The following is a 16,016-nucleotide window of genomic DNA, read 5'->3' as shown; positions in this document are numbered from 1 at the left end:
CACGACCTGATTGGTAACCATGTCGAAACATTTCTTTTGTACCACAGACAGAATACTCGAAGAACATTTCAAATGTGTCCTCTCTGAGTGTCAAGGTGTATTTTTAGCGCTTGTTTTCATCATGAACATTTCAAAGTCAGAATCACGTAACTATCCGTAACCAGAGAAGAAGCTTGGACTATTTCACACTCAACACATCTGCTACTAAAAGCATGATCCTACCATATAATTTATAATTGCGGTTCAATAAGTGACATGGCTAGTTGTACGAAGAATTTCGATTCATGGCCGTAGCCACATTTAAGTAACCATAATGGCGTCACAGGATAACTCAAACGATTCAAGCAGTATCGCTATCTCATCTGCCTCGTTTCCAGCTGATTGTACACTCACATAAGGGAAGGAAATATGGTGCTTTTTTACAAGATACCGACAGACTCAATTCGTATGGCGCTGAACAATCCGCAACCATTCTGGTTTTGTTTATTTGTTTTTCTTTACTGAAAAATGAAATGGAGCAAGTTTAAATGACTTTTACCAGATCATTCTCATTCATTATCTGAGGCACCCTCAATTTCCTATCCCTTCAAGCAAACAGTTTGCCGCCTTTCGACCAGGTAAATCGCCATTTGGCTTCCTTTTCGCGCGCAAAAGTTTGTCCCAGTAGCCTTTTTAACTGTGGGCAGAAGTGCTCAATCACGTACACAAAGTAGTTTCCCGAAAAACCACAATCAGCTGTCGTTAAGCGGAGCTTTCTCGTGTTTTCTAGTGCTGCGTCACGCTTGGACTCATTTTTGAACTGAACAACAATATGGGTGCAATATGCATTTTTAGCAGCCACACCATGGCATATCTGTCATCTACCTTCACAGATTCACCGACGGCTTCACCAATCTTCTGAGCAACCCTTTTCAACCGCTTACCTTCCATGACAAGGATTTTGTTCACTTCAATATTTCCATTTCGCGAATACTGTTATAGAGTTCTACATTCATCGTTCGAAACGAGCTGCTCAAGTTGGCGGCGTTCGGTTTCGATAACATCATTTTGAGCATTTAGCTCACCCTTTTTCGTTTTCAAGCTGTGAGCACAAAGCCGATATTTCTTCAATCTTTGTATTAAAAAGCCCTGACTTGTCTTTACTTCTCTATTTTTTTTACGGAACTCTCTTTCGAGGGCAATCGACATTTCTCGAAACTCTTCTTTCAACTCTTTAAAACGTTTTTAAGGATTTTAAAGCGTTGCCGCCTGGGCCGCCGAAAATACCAAAAACTAATTTCATCGCGACAGATCTCCCAGACCTTAATCCACAGACTTCGACTGGAAGTAGCATACACAAATAGCTTCCTGCACAAAATGCATCGAGCCAACTCCCCGGAATGTCATTGTGGTCATACAGAAGAAAATGTTCGCCATATTCTTTTGGAGTGCGCCAAATACGCGAACGAAAGAGAAAAATTAAGGAACAAATTTGCAAGTTTGGACCAACGGCCCCTCACATTAAAGAAATTACTCGCATCGTTGCCTGAGATCCATCTTCAGAAATAGGCGAACATCTTCCTGACATACTTTTCAGTGGAGACCGGACCGGATAAACGCCAGGGATTGACATATATGAAATCTGTTAGTGTATGTACTGACAGTAGAAAATGAAGGTGTGCGTGTAAGCAGTTTATGACAGTGTGAACTTGTGCAAGCAAAGTGTGAATTGGCATGATATTTCAACTGTTTTCGGTGTGCTATTATGTTTTTTTATTGTTCATTTTTGGGTACCGTTCGGTATTATTCTTTTTTGAGGCAATATGGACCTCAACTTCTCCACAGCAAAACTGTTAGAACAGAACAGAACATACTTTAATGCACGGTGTCGACGAGCCACGTCTGCGCGCCCTTTCAACGTCGAGGAAAAACAGGGGACACCGAAATACGTCGACGCGTTTCGCGCGATCACCGCGAGGTGCCGCCAGCGCCGCGTCTCGGGGAAGAAGTCGTCCCTATCTGCTGCCGGCGTCGCTTCCCGCGCTTTTTCCGAGTACCAGCGGCGCCACCACGCATAAGGAGCATAAAGAAAGAAGTAACGGGATCGTAGCCGGGGGAAAATCCGCCTTCCTCTCACTCCCTCTCCCTTTCTTCCAGGGAACGTGGCTGAGCTGAAACACACCTGCCTTCTCGCGAATCGCAGGGCTCGCGTGCTCGGCGCTGGCTCAGTTCGCGTTTGAGAATCCTGCGTGTGCAATACACTCTCGTGTTTTAAACGTCAAGTCAAACCGCGCGTCCCGAGCACAGCAGTTTGTGAGACCACTGTGCAACTAATCACTACAAACTGCGTGCTGCCGCTATTTCATACGCGCGGTCGCTTCGTTCCATTTTTCACCTCTGTCACTCTCCTATGACACGTCCCCTTCTCTTCTTAATCTCCACAACCACTCCCCTTGCGGATCATTTGCTAAACCGAAACTAATCCCACTTAACCACTGTGCCAATGTTGGTTATTTCTCATTATTTCTCTGTCATGTCCCCGTTACACCTATTGTTAAGGAAAGGGGTCGTCTTCTCTCTTCAGTATATTTTACCTCATTTTGAACGTATCTCAGTGTAGTAAGACAGTGTTAACTTCCGTATTCAATTGTCCGTCCGTGTTCCAGCTTTTTTTCTTTCTTTATACTTTGACGGCTGCCAATAGTGATATCTGGATATCAGAGACGCCGTGGTGGAGGGCTCCGGTAATTTTGACCACCTGGTGTTCTTTTAACGCGCGCTGACATCGTACAGTACACGAGCTTCTACCATTTTGTTGTACGGCTGCCGAGAAAGCTTTCGTTTGCCACAACGTCCCTATTGTCAATATTACGCCCGATATACCTTATCGGGAGAAGAATACGACGCGATAGTATAAAGCAACCAGGCGGAGAGTGTCCGAATGTGCGAGCAAGCACGACGCTCCATAAGACGCCCTCGCTCGCGGGTTCAAAATATGTCAAAGGAGGGCGCTGGCAGCCATCTCCTTGGCCGGGAAAGTCAGAAGGGCAGCACTCGGAACAGCGCCGCCAATGCGAGGGGACACCCAGAATAGCGGGTTGTGCGAGGGGAGAGAGAAGCTGCGGAGGGACAGGCAGCAAGAGCTACCTCGTCCCTCTCTCTATCTATCTATCCCTTTCTCTCTACTTTTTTCGCCTGGTTAGTGAGACGTTAAAACTCGCGCGCCCGCGCAGATAGCCACGGAAGAGGAAGCAGACTCGATAAGCGAACTTGATTTTTTACACCGTATAGTAAAGGGCGTGCGAATGTTCGAAATTTCCAACATTCCATTTTCCCTCCTACAATCAATAATGTCTCAGGAGTCACCGATTAGATTTCAGGGTTTATCGTTAAGAAATTTATACATTTCCGGCTACTGAAATGCGACTTCTCTTATTGTTTGACGGTTACAGCCTTCGATGTAAGTTCCTCAATTGTTCCATCGAATAATTATGCGTTATTACTTACTAGTACCTACGAAGCAGAAACCTAGAGGCCTACAAAAAGGGCTCCATTTAAATTGAGGACGACGCAGCGAGTGACGCAAAAGGAAAACTGTTGATGTAACCTTAGGAGACAGGAAGAGAGCAGAGTAGGTCAGGAAACAAGCGGGTGTTAAGGCCATCATAGTTCAAATCAAGAAGAAGGAATTTACATGCGCTCGGCACGTGGTGCGTAAGCAGGATAATCGCTGGTGATTAAGGGTGCCTTACTGGATTCCAAGAGAAGGTAAACGCGTAAGACGGACACAGAAAATTAGGAGGGTGGATGAGGTTTAAGAAGTTCGCAGGTGTAGCGTGGCGGCAGAAAGCGCGGGACAGGTTCAGTGGTGGAACATGAGAGAGGGCTTTGCCCCGCAGTGAGAATAGTCCGGCTGATGATGATGAGAGCATGCCAGAAGTATGAGTTGATTATTAGGAATGTCATTGCCACATTTGTCATTTACCATGCGCACAATTTGGGAACTTCAATAGTTTCCCTATTACAGCACTCTTTTTGATTAAAATATAGATCTCTCTCTCTCTTTATTTTTATTGAAATGAAAAATAAATAAGAAGTTTTTGTCACCATTACTTGGCGAAGGCACGACGGCAACCTTTCCACCTGATTGTTACAGATAAAGAATTTCAAACAAAATATCGTGTATACATATTTACAATCCTACATAGGTGAGTCCAAACGTTCTCATTCAGGCAAAACAAAGACGTTTAAGCTAGTCCGCTCTGTATTTGGTCACAAAACAGTCCCACAAATCCTTGTGTTTTCGAAAAAAGGTTGCAGCACATTCATTGCTTTGAAATTTATTCTAGATGGCCATGAGCCTAGTATTTTATCTAACGTATACGATGGAGTTCCTGGTCGAGTCACCGTCAGTGTGTGTCGTGTTTCGAACTGTCGAGCAACAGATGATATATATATTCGTCGTGGTGGCCGCACGATAATGCTGGCGATGTTGCACGCCGAATCAGAGGTAGGAAGTGCTTTGTGTGAGCAGTTTCGAGTCTCAGGCGATGTATGAGACTGCCGATACACCTTGGGAACTGACGATCTTATTGGCCTTCAAAATTAGGATCAACGACATAAAGGACCGATTCTTTGTTATGTCTTCGAACCAGGTAGACAAGCGTAATTCATGTTTTGTTGTTGTTTAAATCCCGTTTAAATCACATTGAGATACAGTAATGGGGCAGGTTTGTGTGTAATGATGAGTGGTTTTCGCCAACTCATGTGCCATTTTATTTCCCTCGATTCCGCAGTGACTGGAAACCCACTGAAGTGCCGCTAGATGGTTGGATTTCGTAGCTTCTGAAAGCTCTTATATAATCTCTATACTTTACGCACTATAAAATGTCTCGAAGTGGCATTTTCCACACAAGTAAGTGCCCCCAGATAGTCTGTATTACGACCCACATTCTTGGCGTCCTTGATGGTTTAATAAAGCTTATGACTCCTCTATTCTCTATTTTAAAACTATTGCATATCTTCAACTCAACTAGACTTGCCAACCACTTGGTGCAGAGGCAGCAAGATGACGTGCATGGAGAGTTAGGCCCAAACAACGAAACGTTCCTTTCCTTTGACCGCGTCCTCTCCTTACGTGAGGCTTCCTTACAACCAAGTACCGACGGAGGAAGCAAGCGTACTCTGAAAGCTCCCTTAGCCCGTCCTCGTGGGAGGAATGGTTGCCGCGCTCCTGCGTTCGAGATTATTGAGTATAAGCTTTGCTCACAAGCGTTTATTCTGCAAAAAAAAGTTGGGTCACCACATCACTTCCAAATTGAAGTGTTAATATAGAGACGCGTGTACGCTTTCTTCCAACTACGGTTACTGAATGTGAAAAGCCACCGTAGTCGAGCGCAAAACGTGGTGCATTCTAGCAACACTGCGCGCCGTCGTGCCTGGCACCGTGCACGCACCTCGCCGCTCGTGTCTCTCCGCAGAGGTGGGGTGGGAGGGTTGCCTCGAAAACGAAAGCATCACGTGGGCTAGCTGTGAGGCGAAGCGCTCGTTCAGGGCAAGGAGCGGACCTAAGGGCGCACGAAGGTAGCCCCAAAGCAACCTTAAGCTGAGGAAGCGCCAAGGAAGCCTTTACGGAGGGCTCCTCAGTGAGGAAGCTTTCAGAGTGACATAAGGCGGCCTCACAAAATTGAAGGCTTCCTCACTGAGGAAAGGAACGTTTCGTTGTTTGACCCTTAGGGTCATTAGCACAATTTTAAATCGCGTCTAAAGAACTAGGCATTAAAATTAAAGAACAAATACGCACTCCACCCCCAGCACTGAAGCCATCCTTTCATTCATCTGTGCAACAGATAAATGATTGGTATTTTCGTTCAAACCATAAGCACATTTTTTGCAGAAAATGAGAATGCTACGCATATTATTAACTAAAAATTCTTCGTTTCTTTTATCAAATTTCATGTTTGGCTGAGCAGTGAAGTCGAAATTTTTGATGAAAATTGCACAAGTAAAGACTTTCTACCTAAAGTTATCAAAATGAACGCGTGCATGTAAGACCGGGTCATATGCCTGAAATATGTAAATGGTCCTTACGTCACGTAAATAAGCGATTGCAGTTAGTGGAACGTCTACAAAAGTTCTGTCTGGGTGAGAAGATGACCGCTGTGGGCGAACATTGCATTTATTATAAGGCTTTAAGCGACTATAGCTAACGCAGAGTATCTAATCACATCAGTTGCGTCCGCCAAAAAATCCGCTGATCAAAACGTCTTTTATTCGGCTAATATAAGTAATATATGCTTAATATTAGATAAAAGTTCGTTGCTTTTCACTACAATGTTCACTTTGGCAGATAACTGCTGTCAGTATAATCAATAACATTTACCAGGACATTCCAAGTTTCAATCAAAAGCCAGCGACACAACCGTGGTTATGTATGATAGCGCGAACTGTCTCACAGGGCAATTACCGACGTTCGCCTATTTAATACAAAGCAGGCAATGCGATGCGACTGTGATGTAGTCCGTACAGGGCCTCATCACGTGTGATGTCCGCGGGACGGCTTTATGCTCTCTCATAGTAGAGTACCAAGTACTCTGAAATGGTAACTCCTCCTTTCCACCCCCCCCCCCCCCCCGTGCTACAAATTGAAGCGCAGAGTGAAAAAACCTTCATCAAAAAGTGGCTTATACGATTTTTCGGGGCGAGGAATGGGAATGCTGAATTTTCTGTATTGCTGTTTTAAAAGTAACTGGCAAAGCCAAAAAAAAAATGTTGCTTATACGCAAACGATATGTGATTCTGTTCGAGCTTTGTTACTTCTGTGTTTCATTTTCTCTTTGTTTGTGAGTGTATAGCAGTGCTGTAAATTGCATCGTGTCTATGTCTTCTCGTGTGTGCGTGACACTGAAGTAATTTTGTTACACCAGACAGCTGTACTCAGTAGACGTGCTTTTACTACGATGCAATAAACTTTCCTGTTTTAGTTTGCACCATCTACGGGACCGCTTATGTGTCTCCCGTAGTAGAGTGCGTGTTGTGCTCTAAAGCGTTCAGCATTTATTCTAAACACCGTTCTAAACAGATTTTCAGTATCGTGCTCATGTAACTGAACTCTGTATTGACATTCGAGAAACGAAAGGGAAACATGTGTTGAATTGTTAATGATATCAAGCGTCTCTGATATTCTGTCGAATGTGTACCAGCAGGTGGAAACCGAGAGGAGCTGGAGAATAAGAGGGGAACTTCGACACTCTGCTCTGCAATCATTACGGTTTTTTCGAGGGGAACTTCGACACTCTGCTCTGCAATCATTACGGTTTTTTCGTGCCACCTCTATCATTAAAAGTTCCCTTTTAAACCTTTCCTGCGTGCGTAACAATATATTGATTCTTAAGCCAAATACTGTGTTTATTATTCATTCGATGTTCATTACCGCCAATAATTTCACATTTTCAGGAGTGTTGATGCCGAAGTATTGCTTCAATGTCGCTAGGAAGTTTAACTTTTCGACCGAAAACCAAGGACACCAACACGTTTTTTTTTTTCAATTACGCTTGTAATACATGGGACAGGCGAAAGATGTTTGACGTCACGGATACGATCAAATGCGAACGAACAAGGAGTGTATGAAAACTTTATGTGGGCGGAACGGCAATGGCTGTGGGCCGAGCTTTCAATTCATTCCTAAGAGTGACCACAGCCCAATGATGAAAGAAAGAAATGCATTTTTAAGGGCTTGTTCTCTTTGTTGAATGCAATACTGATGATAACTAGCAGTTCTCATTAGCACTCATTAACAGTTAGTTCTCAATAACACAGTCTTATAAATCACTTAAGTTTCTCTGGAAGCACGCTTCACCGATGTAGGGACAGCCGCATGCAGGTTTCACGTACTATGTTAGAATAAATATATTGTTTTAAATAATTCTCGTTTTGTTCAAGAAGCGCACTTTTTTTGCATTACGAACATCGAGTGATATTGCTGTTTCTCTACTTAGCATTTCCAGTTGAGCCCTTGCTTCCTCATTTTCCAAATATTCCAGGAAAGTATGGAAAACAATTAATTGATGGTACTCGTTTAAGCTAGCAGTTATATTTTATACGTGTCATGTCAGAGATTAACGTTACTTAATAGAAATTCAACTGCACCAATAAATAATGAAAATAAAAAAAGTAAATCAAAGCGTGCGAGCTGCGGCACCTGGCGGAGCAAATCTCAACCACGAAGTTCTTTCTACGCGGCCTCAGGCATAAGCCTCGGCAGTGCGACGAAGCGCAAAGTTAACCTAATGAATGCGCCAGTGCACCCCAATGCCAACGCAAGATGACCACTACAAAAAAGCTTATGTCGAGGATGAAAGTCGGCTGAATACTGTATTATTCATTTTGGCGTCGACGAATTTGGGGAGGCCTCGTCACTTTCTAATATGGGGGCCCATAGCGCCGAAAATTGTCTCCGTTTGCTTTAAACATGTTTTTTTTTACTCAGACACTCCCTCTTAGCGACTGCTGCATACAGCTGTGAATTGTTAACTTCTTTGTAAACGTTCTAAGCTTCGCCTAAAAAATATTACCTTTTATACGAGCGATTTCGGGTGCAGCAAAGTGTTAAAGTTGACTCTCCGACCAGCTCCTATCTGCTAACGTCACGTGCCACTCCTTAGCTACCACTCACAACGCCGGCGGCACGAACCGACTACGGCTCAGCAATCGCGCTAGCATAATACCCCGTTGGAGAACGACCGAAACGTGACTAAGCCCCTTTGCGTCACCTCCAGCGTGAGTGAGGACGCGAAACGCTACAGATCGCCCCGCGAGCCACCTTCGTGTGAAAAAGAGACTCGTGACTTCGGGATTTCGGCGATAAGCAGCACGCAGAAAGGAAGCAGAAGACTGGCTAGGCGTGCTCGAAGCGGAATGCTTATAAGGGCTTGCTTCGAAAGATAGGCGCCAATGATGAACTGGTCGGGAAAAAAAAGGAGGCTCGAAAGAAGTGAGAGAGTCTTCACCCTTGTTTTTCTGCTAATGTGACCGGACAGTTATCCACAATCAAACCAAAAAAGGAAAGTAGGAACAGCAGGAGAGGAAGCACAGAGCCTGTTCTCCAACCAGCTGGCTACCCTGTTTCGGGGAGGGGGGGGGGATGTAGGAGTTAGAGAAGACAGAAGAGAGATCACAGAATAAAAAGGAGAAGAAAAGGGGGAAAAGGAAATAATAGTACTAAAGACGACACTTAGGGTCTGCGTCTCTCATAATCATATAGTGGTTTTGGGACGTTAAACCCCACATATCAGACACTTAGGGTCTGTCTTTGAGATAACTGGACACACACACACACACACACACACACACACACACACACACACACACACACACACACACACACACACACACACACACACACACACACACACACATACACACACACACACACACACTCACTCAAATAATCACCAACGATTACGACAGTGCCTATCTTTGAGCACAGCTGTGTAGCGGTTTTCATTTTGCGATAAATTGAGCCGATTCGCACGTTTCAACGCAAGATGACGCTACAGAAGTAGTGCAGATTGCTCGGTTTTCGCGTGAACGTAAAGTGGTGAGCCTGGCGTCGCCATCTTCCGCCGACGCTGGCCAGCGCGAACGCAGCGCCAGACTATAAAGGTACTTTCAGAGTCCACCGGGGCGTTACGCACACAAAGGGTCCCTTTTACAAAACGCCTGTCCTCTCCCAAGCCTCGCAGGTTAACCCCATTTCTCGTGGCTGTGGCACGAGAGGCTTGAGTAACACGAAGCGTGAGCTGGCCCGAGGCATTGTCGACGCTAACGGAGACACTCCCTGGCTCTCATGGTAGGAAACGCTTCAAGACAGTGTCTATTTCACTCTATTTTGTCTTCAATTACTACATCGGTTACACCGACACCGGTGACAACGCTCAACGCAGGAACGTGCGCCTAAGAGCTCGCTGTAAAATTGCACAAAGCTGCAAGCAGAAACTATAATGAGGCTTCTGAGGCGACGAAAGTAGATGATGTACTTAAACAGTAGCTCCATGCTACGAGTCTTCAGTGCAAACTCTCTCTCTCTCTCTTTCCACTAACCTACCCTCTTTATCAACGCACTCATCACAAGCGTAGTAACAAACATGCATTACAACCATTGTAATCTGTAAATTATTTATACATCATTCAACGTCGTACAAAGTTTCAACCTCCTCTGCAGCTACATCTAATTTGTATTTCTTAGATGAGCAATATGCACCTCCAGACTCGGCAAACGCCTTGCGATTCTGCACCAGGTACCTTCTACGTAAAGCCGTCTTCACCTTTAGATGACTATGCTTGAGGAGAAGCTCAACCCAAACAGTGAGCTAGCGGAATGCGGTATTTAAATTGTTTGCCTGCGTATTATGTCCAAATACGTGCATAAACAATCATTGTTGATTTATTTCGCTAGCCCGTACGTTCCTTCAGGCACGTGCGATGCTCTTTCACGATGTGCGCTTTTGTTGCATGGACAAGCTATACCTCGCCCATGACTGCCGAAATTTCGGTAGTAACGCGTGCATGCCAAGATCTTTATACTTCGCGGCTACTTTTCTTGACAACAGTGGGTAAGCTACAGAACCTGCGTACATACCTGCTACCGCATCATAATATAGTACTTATATTTACTAAAATTTTCTTATTGGCTTTGTTGTACGAAATGCTGCTTTATTTATTATCAGACTCAAGCAGTTGCTTCAAGTACTAGGCAAAATACAGTAATTGTTCACTCGGCGGAAATGTGTTCCTTTTTTGTATTTTCATTTCTTGAACAGTGCCACATTTTTATCAGGCTCGTTTTTTTAAAGAAAACAAGGGCGTTCATGATGTAGTGGATGAGTTTGGAGCCACGAACGCGCTGTTTATTTCCCAAAGAAAAATACACTCGCAGTGTGACACTTTTCATACACTGAACCACCCAAATACTCCTCTCATTCGTATTTTTCGTGTCGCCTATGCGATTTTCTAATTGCGTTAACGACGATGCAAGCGAGTGAAAGCGTAATCAGTCGCTAGGTGCGTCCTCCTCTGCTCTGTCAAGATGAGTTGTTGCCGAGTATGGCAAGTTCTACTCTGTAAGCGAAGCGTAACTTCAGAAGAAGCATGTTTGACTCGCGCACTTACATCAGCGCCAACATGGCCTTTAGCGACCAAATTTTCCGCCAGGTGACACGGTTATCTTGAGCGATATCTGGAAACAGTCGTTCAAGAAAAAAAATGGTGCCGCGTTTTAGTCCGTAAGTACTGAACAGCATTGCTACGTTAATGCCCTCGCTAACACTACAAGTATAAAGCGACCGTAGAGAAGCTCAATAACGGTTGCAACCACATGGAACCTGTCTCAACCTCAGCTACAGAAACTATTACTCACGCAGAAAGTGAGACGCGCGAAGAAAAAGCTCATTATTTTCTATTGTCACTCTGAGTAACATCGCATGTTCTGCTCGAAAATACGAAAATGCGACGATGCTTACAATCATCAACTAACCGAAGTAGCTCTGCTGATGATAGACGCGAAATTGGTCACACGTTCATCCGCGTTCCTGAAGTTTGCAAAACGGTGGCAGTTCCGAGGGGGGGAAAACACTTTTTTGTATGGTTGAACACCGACCTGTAACAAGCATCTTCGCTAAGAAAAAAAATACATGTCGAATACATGTAGACAAGCTTATGAAGGCGTGATCCGAGCACGAGCTTTCATGTCTCCATCTTCTGCACACAACTGCCGAGTCGGTGGGCATGGGCAGCAGCGGCAGTAGCAACCAGAGGGGCCGCAGAGTTTCGTGCAGTCACCAGGGACGTAGTGATGGTTAAGCGCGACACTTGTCGAATACAGTGACGCTTAAACACTGTAGCTTAGTAGACACTGATTGCACTAGGCATGAAAAAAACTCTTCAAGAAATTATTATCTATCGGCACTGGCCTAATGAAAAAGTGATACATACAAATGAATTAAATTTCATGTCTGACGCATTGAAAAAAGTAATATATATCAATTAACTTCGACCCTTACGTATTGAAACAGTGACGGGTACGAAATAAAAATCAGCAATATGCATTCTACAAGCGTTGAGCTGCCGCGTGTTTCAACTCAAATATGACTAGTTTCAAATCGCTCGTTTCGGTTTAACGCTTGATGACTTTGTATGAAGGCTGTCACATTCACTCTTTAGCAATGACTTAAGCTGGTTGGTCACACATAGTGCTTCAATACCAATCTTGCGGTCACTCTACAGCGCATCCCTGAAAACCGTTTTTATGCTGTTTTGCGATCACACAAACGTGGTATACGCATTACTAGAGTGTTTATTCATATTGTACACCACTCTACTGTTAGCGTTGCCGCTTCTTCAGAAGGCACAAGATATGAGAAGCCTTGCCTTTTGCCCAACTGAAAGCGGCTGGAAAATAGTAACGGCAAGAGTGTAAGGGCGACAAGATGCTGCAATACTGAAGATGCAAGATAAAACTGCTTTTATTTCTTACTTGTACTCTTTGAACTTTTCTTATAATTCTCCTGTATCAACTTAAAAACAACCATGACTTTATCATTGCTCGTCTGCGTTCCATGTTAATTGAGCGTTGGGCTCCTGTAGTTTTATTGTAAAAAGTAGCTCGAACAAAAAAAAAGAACTACGAAAAACGCTAGTAACGCTACACAAATCACGATGTCAAGTTGCACGGTCTGTTGTTCCCCACATCCAAAAGGTGCGCTCTAAAAATCACTATGTAACTTTTTTTTTTCATTTTGAAATGCACAAAACTCATTGTAGACAGGATCAAACACCAGACATGGAATATGTTTTGCTAAATTCGGGGGGCTAAATTATTCCCTGTCAGTTTTCTCAGCACTATTTCTTTTTGTAATACAGATTTCATTTACATTGTTCGTTGTATCAATGTTTCTCTGTTTTCTGTGTAATTCTTAACGCTTAATATTGACATCTTTTTCGTAACACTTGACACATGCTTCCATTACAGCTTATTGTTCTGGGATCTTTATTTATTGTCTTCATTAGCGTGTTAAAAGTCAGAAATCAGCAAAACGTGTATGCGATTGGTACTTGAATGTCTTTTTTTCCTACTGGCTTCATTAGACGGTAGCCGGAACTATGAATATGCTATTCGGCGCTCTATTCTTGAGCGTGAGAACTGCGCTTAGCACAAACTGTTGTTACACCTTTCAGAGCCAGTAAGCACTCTCTAGCAGTAAAAGGCCCAGGTCTACCGTGGTTCTATAGCAAGGACGTTGATTGATATGTCATGTTTAACATCCATCTAGCAAGGACATCCGCCTTGGAAGAAATCGCTTCGAAATCTAGGGAGTTCTGAAGAAATATCGTGGACATGGGAAACAATAAAATGCGTAATCGATCTAGAACAGTGGTCTAAATCCTATGGCCCGCGCACTTTTCCTTAGTGGACCAGCCAGCAGATAAATATCCTCGCCCCCCTCTCCCCTTCCCTTATTCATAATAGGTTTGTGCATGAGGTTCACAAGCATGACTGGCCTGAAACATTTTTTTTAAGTGGCCCCCATGCAGTCACCACGCGTTAAAACGTAACACCAGAAATCCAATATTTCTGAATGAATCAGCACATAGATTTAAGACCTTCCGGAGATCACTGTCAATGTTTTTTTTCTCAAAACCTAACGTCAGACTCCATTCAAATATGACTGAATTAAAATATGCTTAAAAATACTTCGCGTAAAACAGAAAATTTTGCTGAAATTTCGTCCCCTCATAATGCAATTTTTTTCACCGCGATGAACCTTGCACGAGACTAAATTTTGTGAATGCGGCCGGCTAGCTCAGGTGAGCTTGAAACTCTGATTAACGACAACGAAATTGCTTGCTTTATCCTGGCACTGTGGTGCCAGGATAAAGCAAACAATTTACTGCAGCAGGTAAGCAATCGTACTCTGGTGATGAAACTGGACTCTTCACCCTGCCAGAAGTAAATAATTACCTCGCGATCTTACAAAATATTTATTGCCTAATACTTGTCGACTAAAATGTGCGTAGCACATCAGGAGGTCTCAGCTGTGTCACGAATTTTGATATCAGATGGAGAAAATTCGTTTCTCTTGATAAGTGCAAACAGTGACGACAAATTGACGAAGCGAGGAATCGTCAGTGCAACAGTCTGCATCTGTATGCACACGAAGAGATAGAAATAGGAAGACAGTTGGCTCTAATTGTTTTCATCCACAATGCTCCGTCATCCAACACCACGTTTGGCTTGGAATAGAAAGTGCTTACACTGTTGGTTAGCTTTGTTACATACTTCAGCCCGTACTTGCTCCCTGCGGTGCCCGATTTCTCAGTTACGGATCACTTCGTGGTCTGTACGTGTCAATACCCCGGTACGACACGATACACTTGCTACAGTCATGTGAGTTGGTTCTGTTTTTTTTTTAGGAAAAGTGTCAACCGTACAAATTTTAGCAGCATATTTATTTGCAAGTGACCAATATACATTTCTGTATTCATGTAGGTGAGGTCCTACACTTTGCGTAGCAAAGGTTGAAATCGCTCATTCGTGAATTATATATAGGTGTATCATTGCTATATACGCGTAGTAATAACGGCACTGAGCCACCCTTCTTTCGGCAACCGCTTACAAATTTCGAGCTTATGTTTCCCTCAGACAGTGTTATCATGTAATGAGAGCATCAGACGCGAGTATCGGCGTCAGAAGAATGTCTTCTTAACTTTGTTGCAGCTTACTATGCTGAATTTTGTGCCCATGTGGTTTATTTTTATGTTCCGAAGAAACCTGGGCAGAAAGCTAGATGCAGCTTTGTTATGAACCAGAACATGACAACAGAACTGTTTGTGTATCCAAACCACAAAATGTTTTGAATAGTCATTACTTGCCTGATGCTTGAGGTTGATTCCCTCCTTCGCGGGTCTTTCCTTGTATTAGATATCTGTTACCTTGTGATTTTTCTACACACCCGTGCACATAGACTCATTAAATAATGAAGCTATATTTCTTTTACACTTTAGAATAACTTCAGTAACCTCCAGGTATCCAACAAACGTGTCAATAATCACTTCAATGCTAGACGACTGCGCTTTATTGCTACAACAAAACAAAAAACAGCACTAGTGTCCTCGTGAGAGGGAAAATCAATATGTGGTGCTTATGTTCACCCTCTTCAAACACAAAAATTTGGAACGTAACTATTGAAAACGTAACTTTGTTGCGCTTGCCAAAAGCTGCGTGAACAACTGGGACGCGTGGATTCCTTTGCGTAGAAATGTTAACGTTTTGGTTGATGTCAACCGCAGCGCCATTTTTGCCCCTTGCCTTTCTTTCGCATTTGGCCCTTAACAAAATGGCCGGCAAGAGGTACAGAACAATCCATTCCAAGCCAAATGTGAATTCGTTGTATGGGCGCGACCAGCAAGGAATAGTCGCAAAGTGTGTTTCGAGGGTCTCCGTCAACGTCAGCACCATACATCAAACGTTATACCTGGTGTTTGCACGAAACTCTTACCGCGGCACACAATCAGACTTGGGGCACATAATTGTATTAGATCAAGAAAGTAAACAATAAACCGAAAAAAAGATTCAATGCAACGGTTGAGGGATATGGGGAAAAAGGCATATAAAATGCGCATGCTCAAAGTGCAAATGATGTGACGGGGCGTGGGGCCAGAAACTCACTTGAGTGGGTTGTGTACAAACTGCTGGTGCGGGCAGGGCAAGCGGCGTCCAACTTTGGGCTCTGAGCGTTCATTTTCACTGCACGAGGAGAAGAAAAAAAAAACGGGAGAAAATAAACCGTGAGTGCGGTGCGTTTGGAAACATATGCCCAGAAATGACAGGGACAGGAGGTGCGCGAAACACACCCGTAGCGCCATCTCTCGGTGGGAGTCTGCTCGACGGAACCCAGTGAGCATGACCTCCGCGATCAACTCGGCAGGGCGCCATGCTCATAGTCATGGAGGTCCCAGTAAGAGGCACCGCCATACTAAGA

The 16,016-nt window shown here is 43.8% G+C and overlaps 1 protein-coding gene across 2 annotated transcripts in view; it reads right to left on the bottom strand.

Moving 5' to 3' along the window:
• LOC119181735 (homeobox protein onecut) overlaps positions 1 to 16,016 on the bottom strand; it is a 202,079-nt gene that overhangs the window by 134,731 nt on the left and 51,332 nt on the right. For both annotated transcript variants that reach the window (XM_075875579.1, XM_075875580.1), the window contains exon 2: positions 15,704 to 15,781. In XM_075875579.1, coding sequence (XP_075731694.1) covers positions 15,704 to 15,781 — 78 coding nt within the window. The remainder of the gene's footprint in view (positions 1 to 15,703; positions 15,782 to 16,016) is intronic.

This window comes from Rhipicephalus microplus, chromosome 10 (assembly GCF_043290135.1).
Source record: "Rhipicephalus microplus isolate Deutch F79 chromosome 10, USDA_Rmic, whole genome shotgun sequence".
Classification (NCBI taxonomy): Eukaryota; Metazoa; Arthropoda; class Arachnida; order Ixodida; family Ixodidae; genus Rhipicephalus; species Rhipicephalus microplus.
The sequence above is the reverse complement of the archived record's forward strand: the minus strand, read 5'-3'. Positions and strand labels throughout refer to the sequence as shown.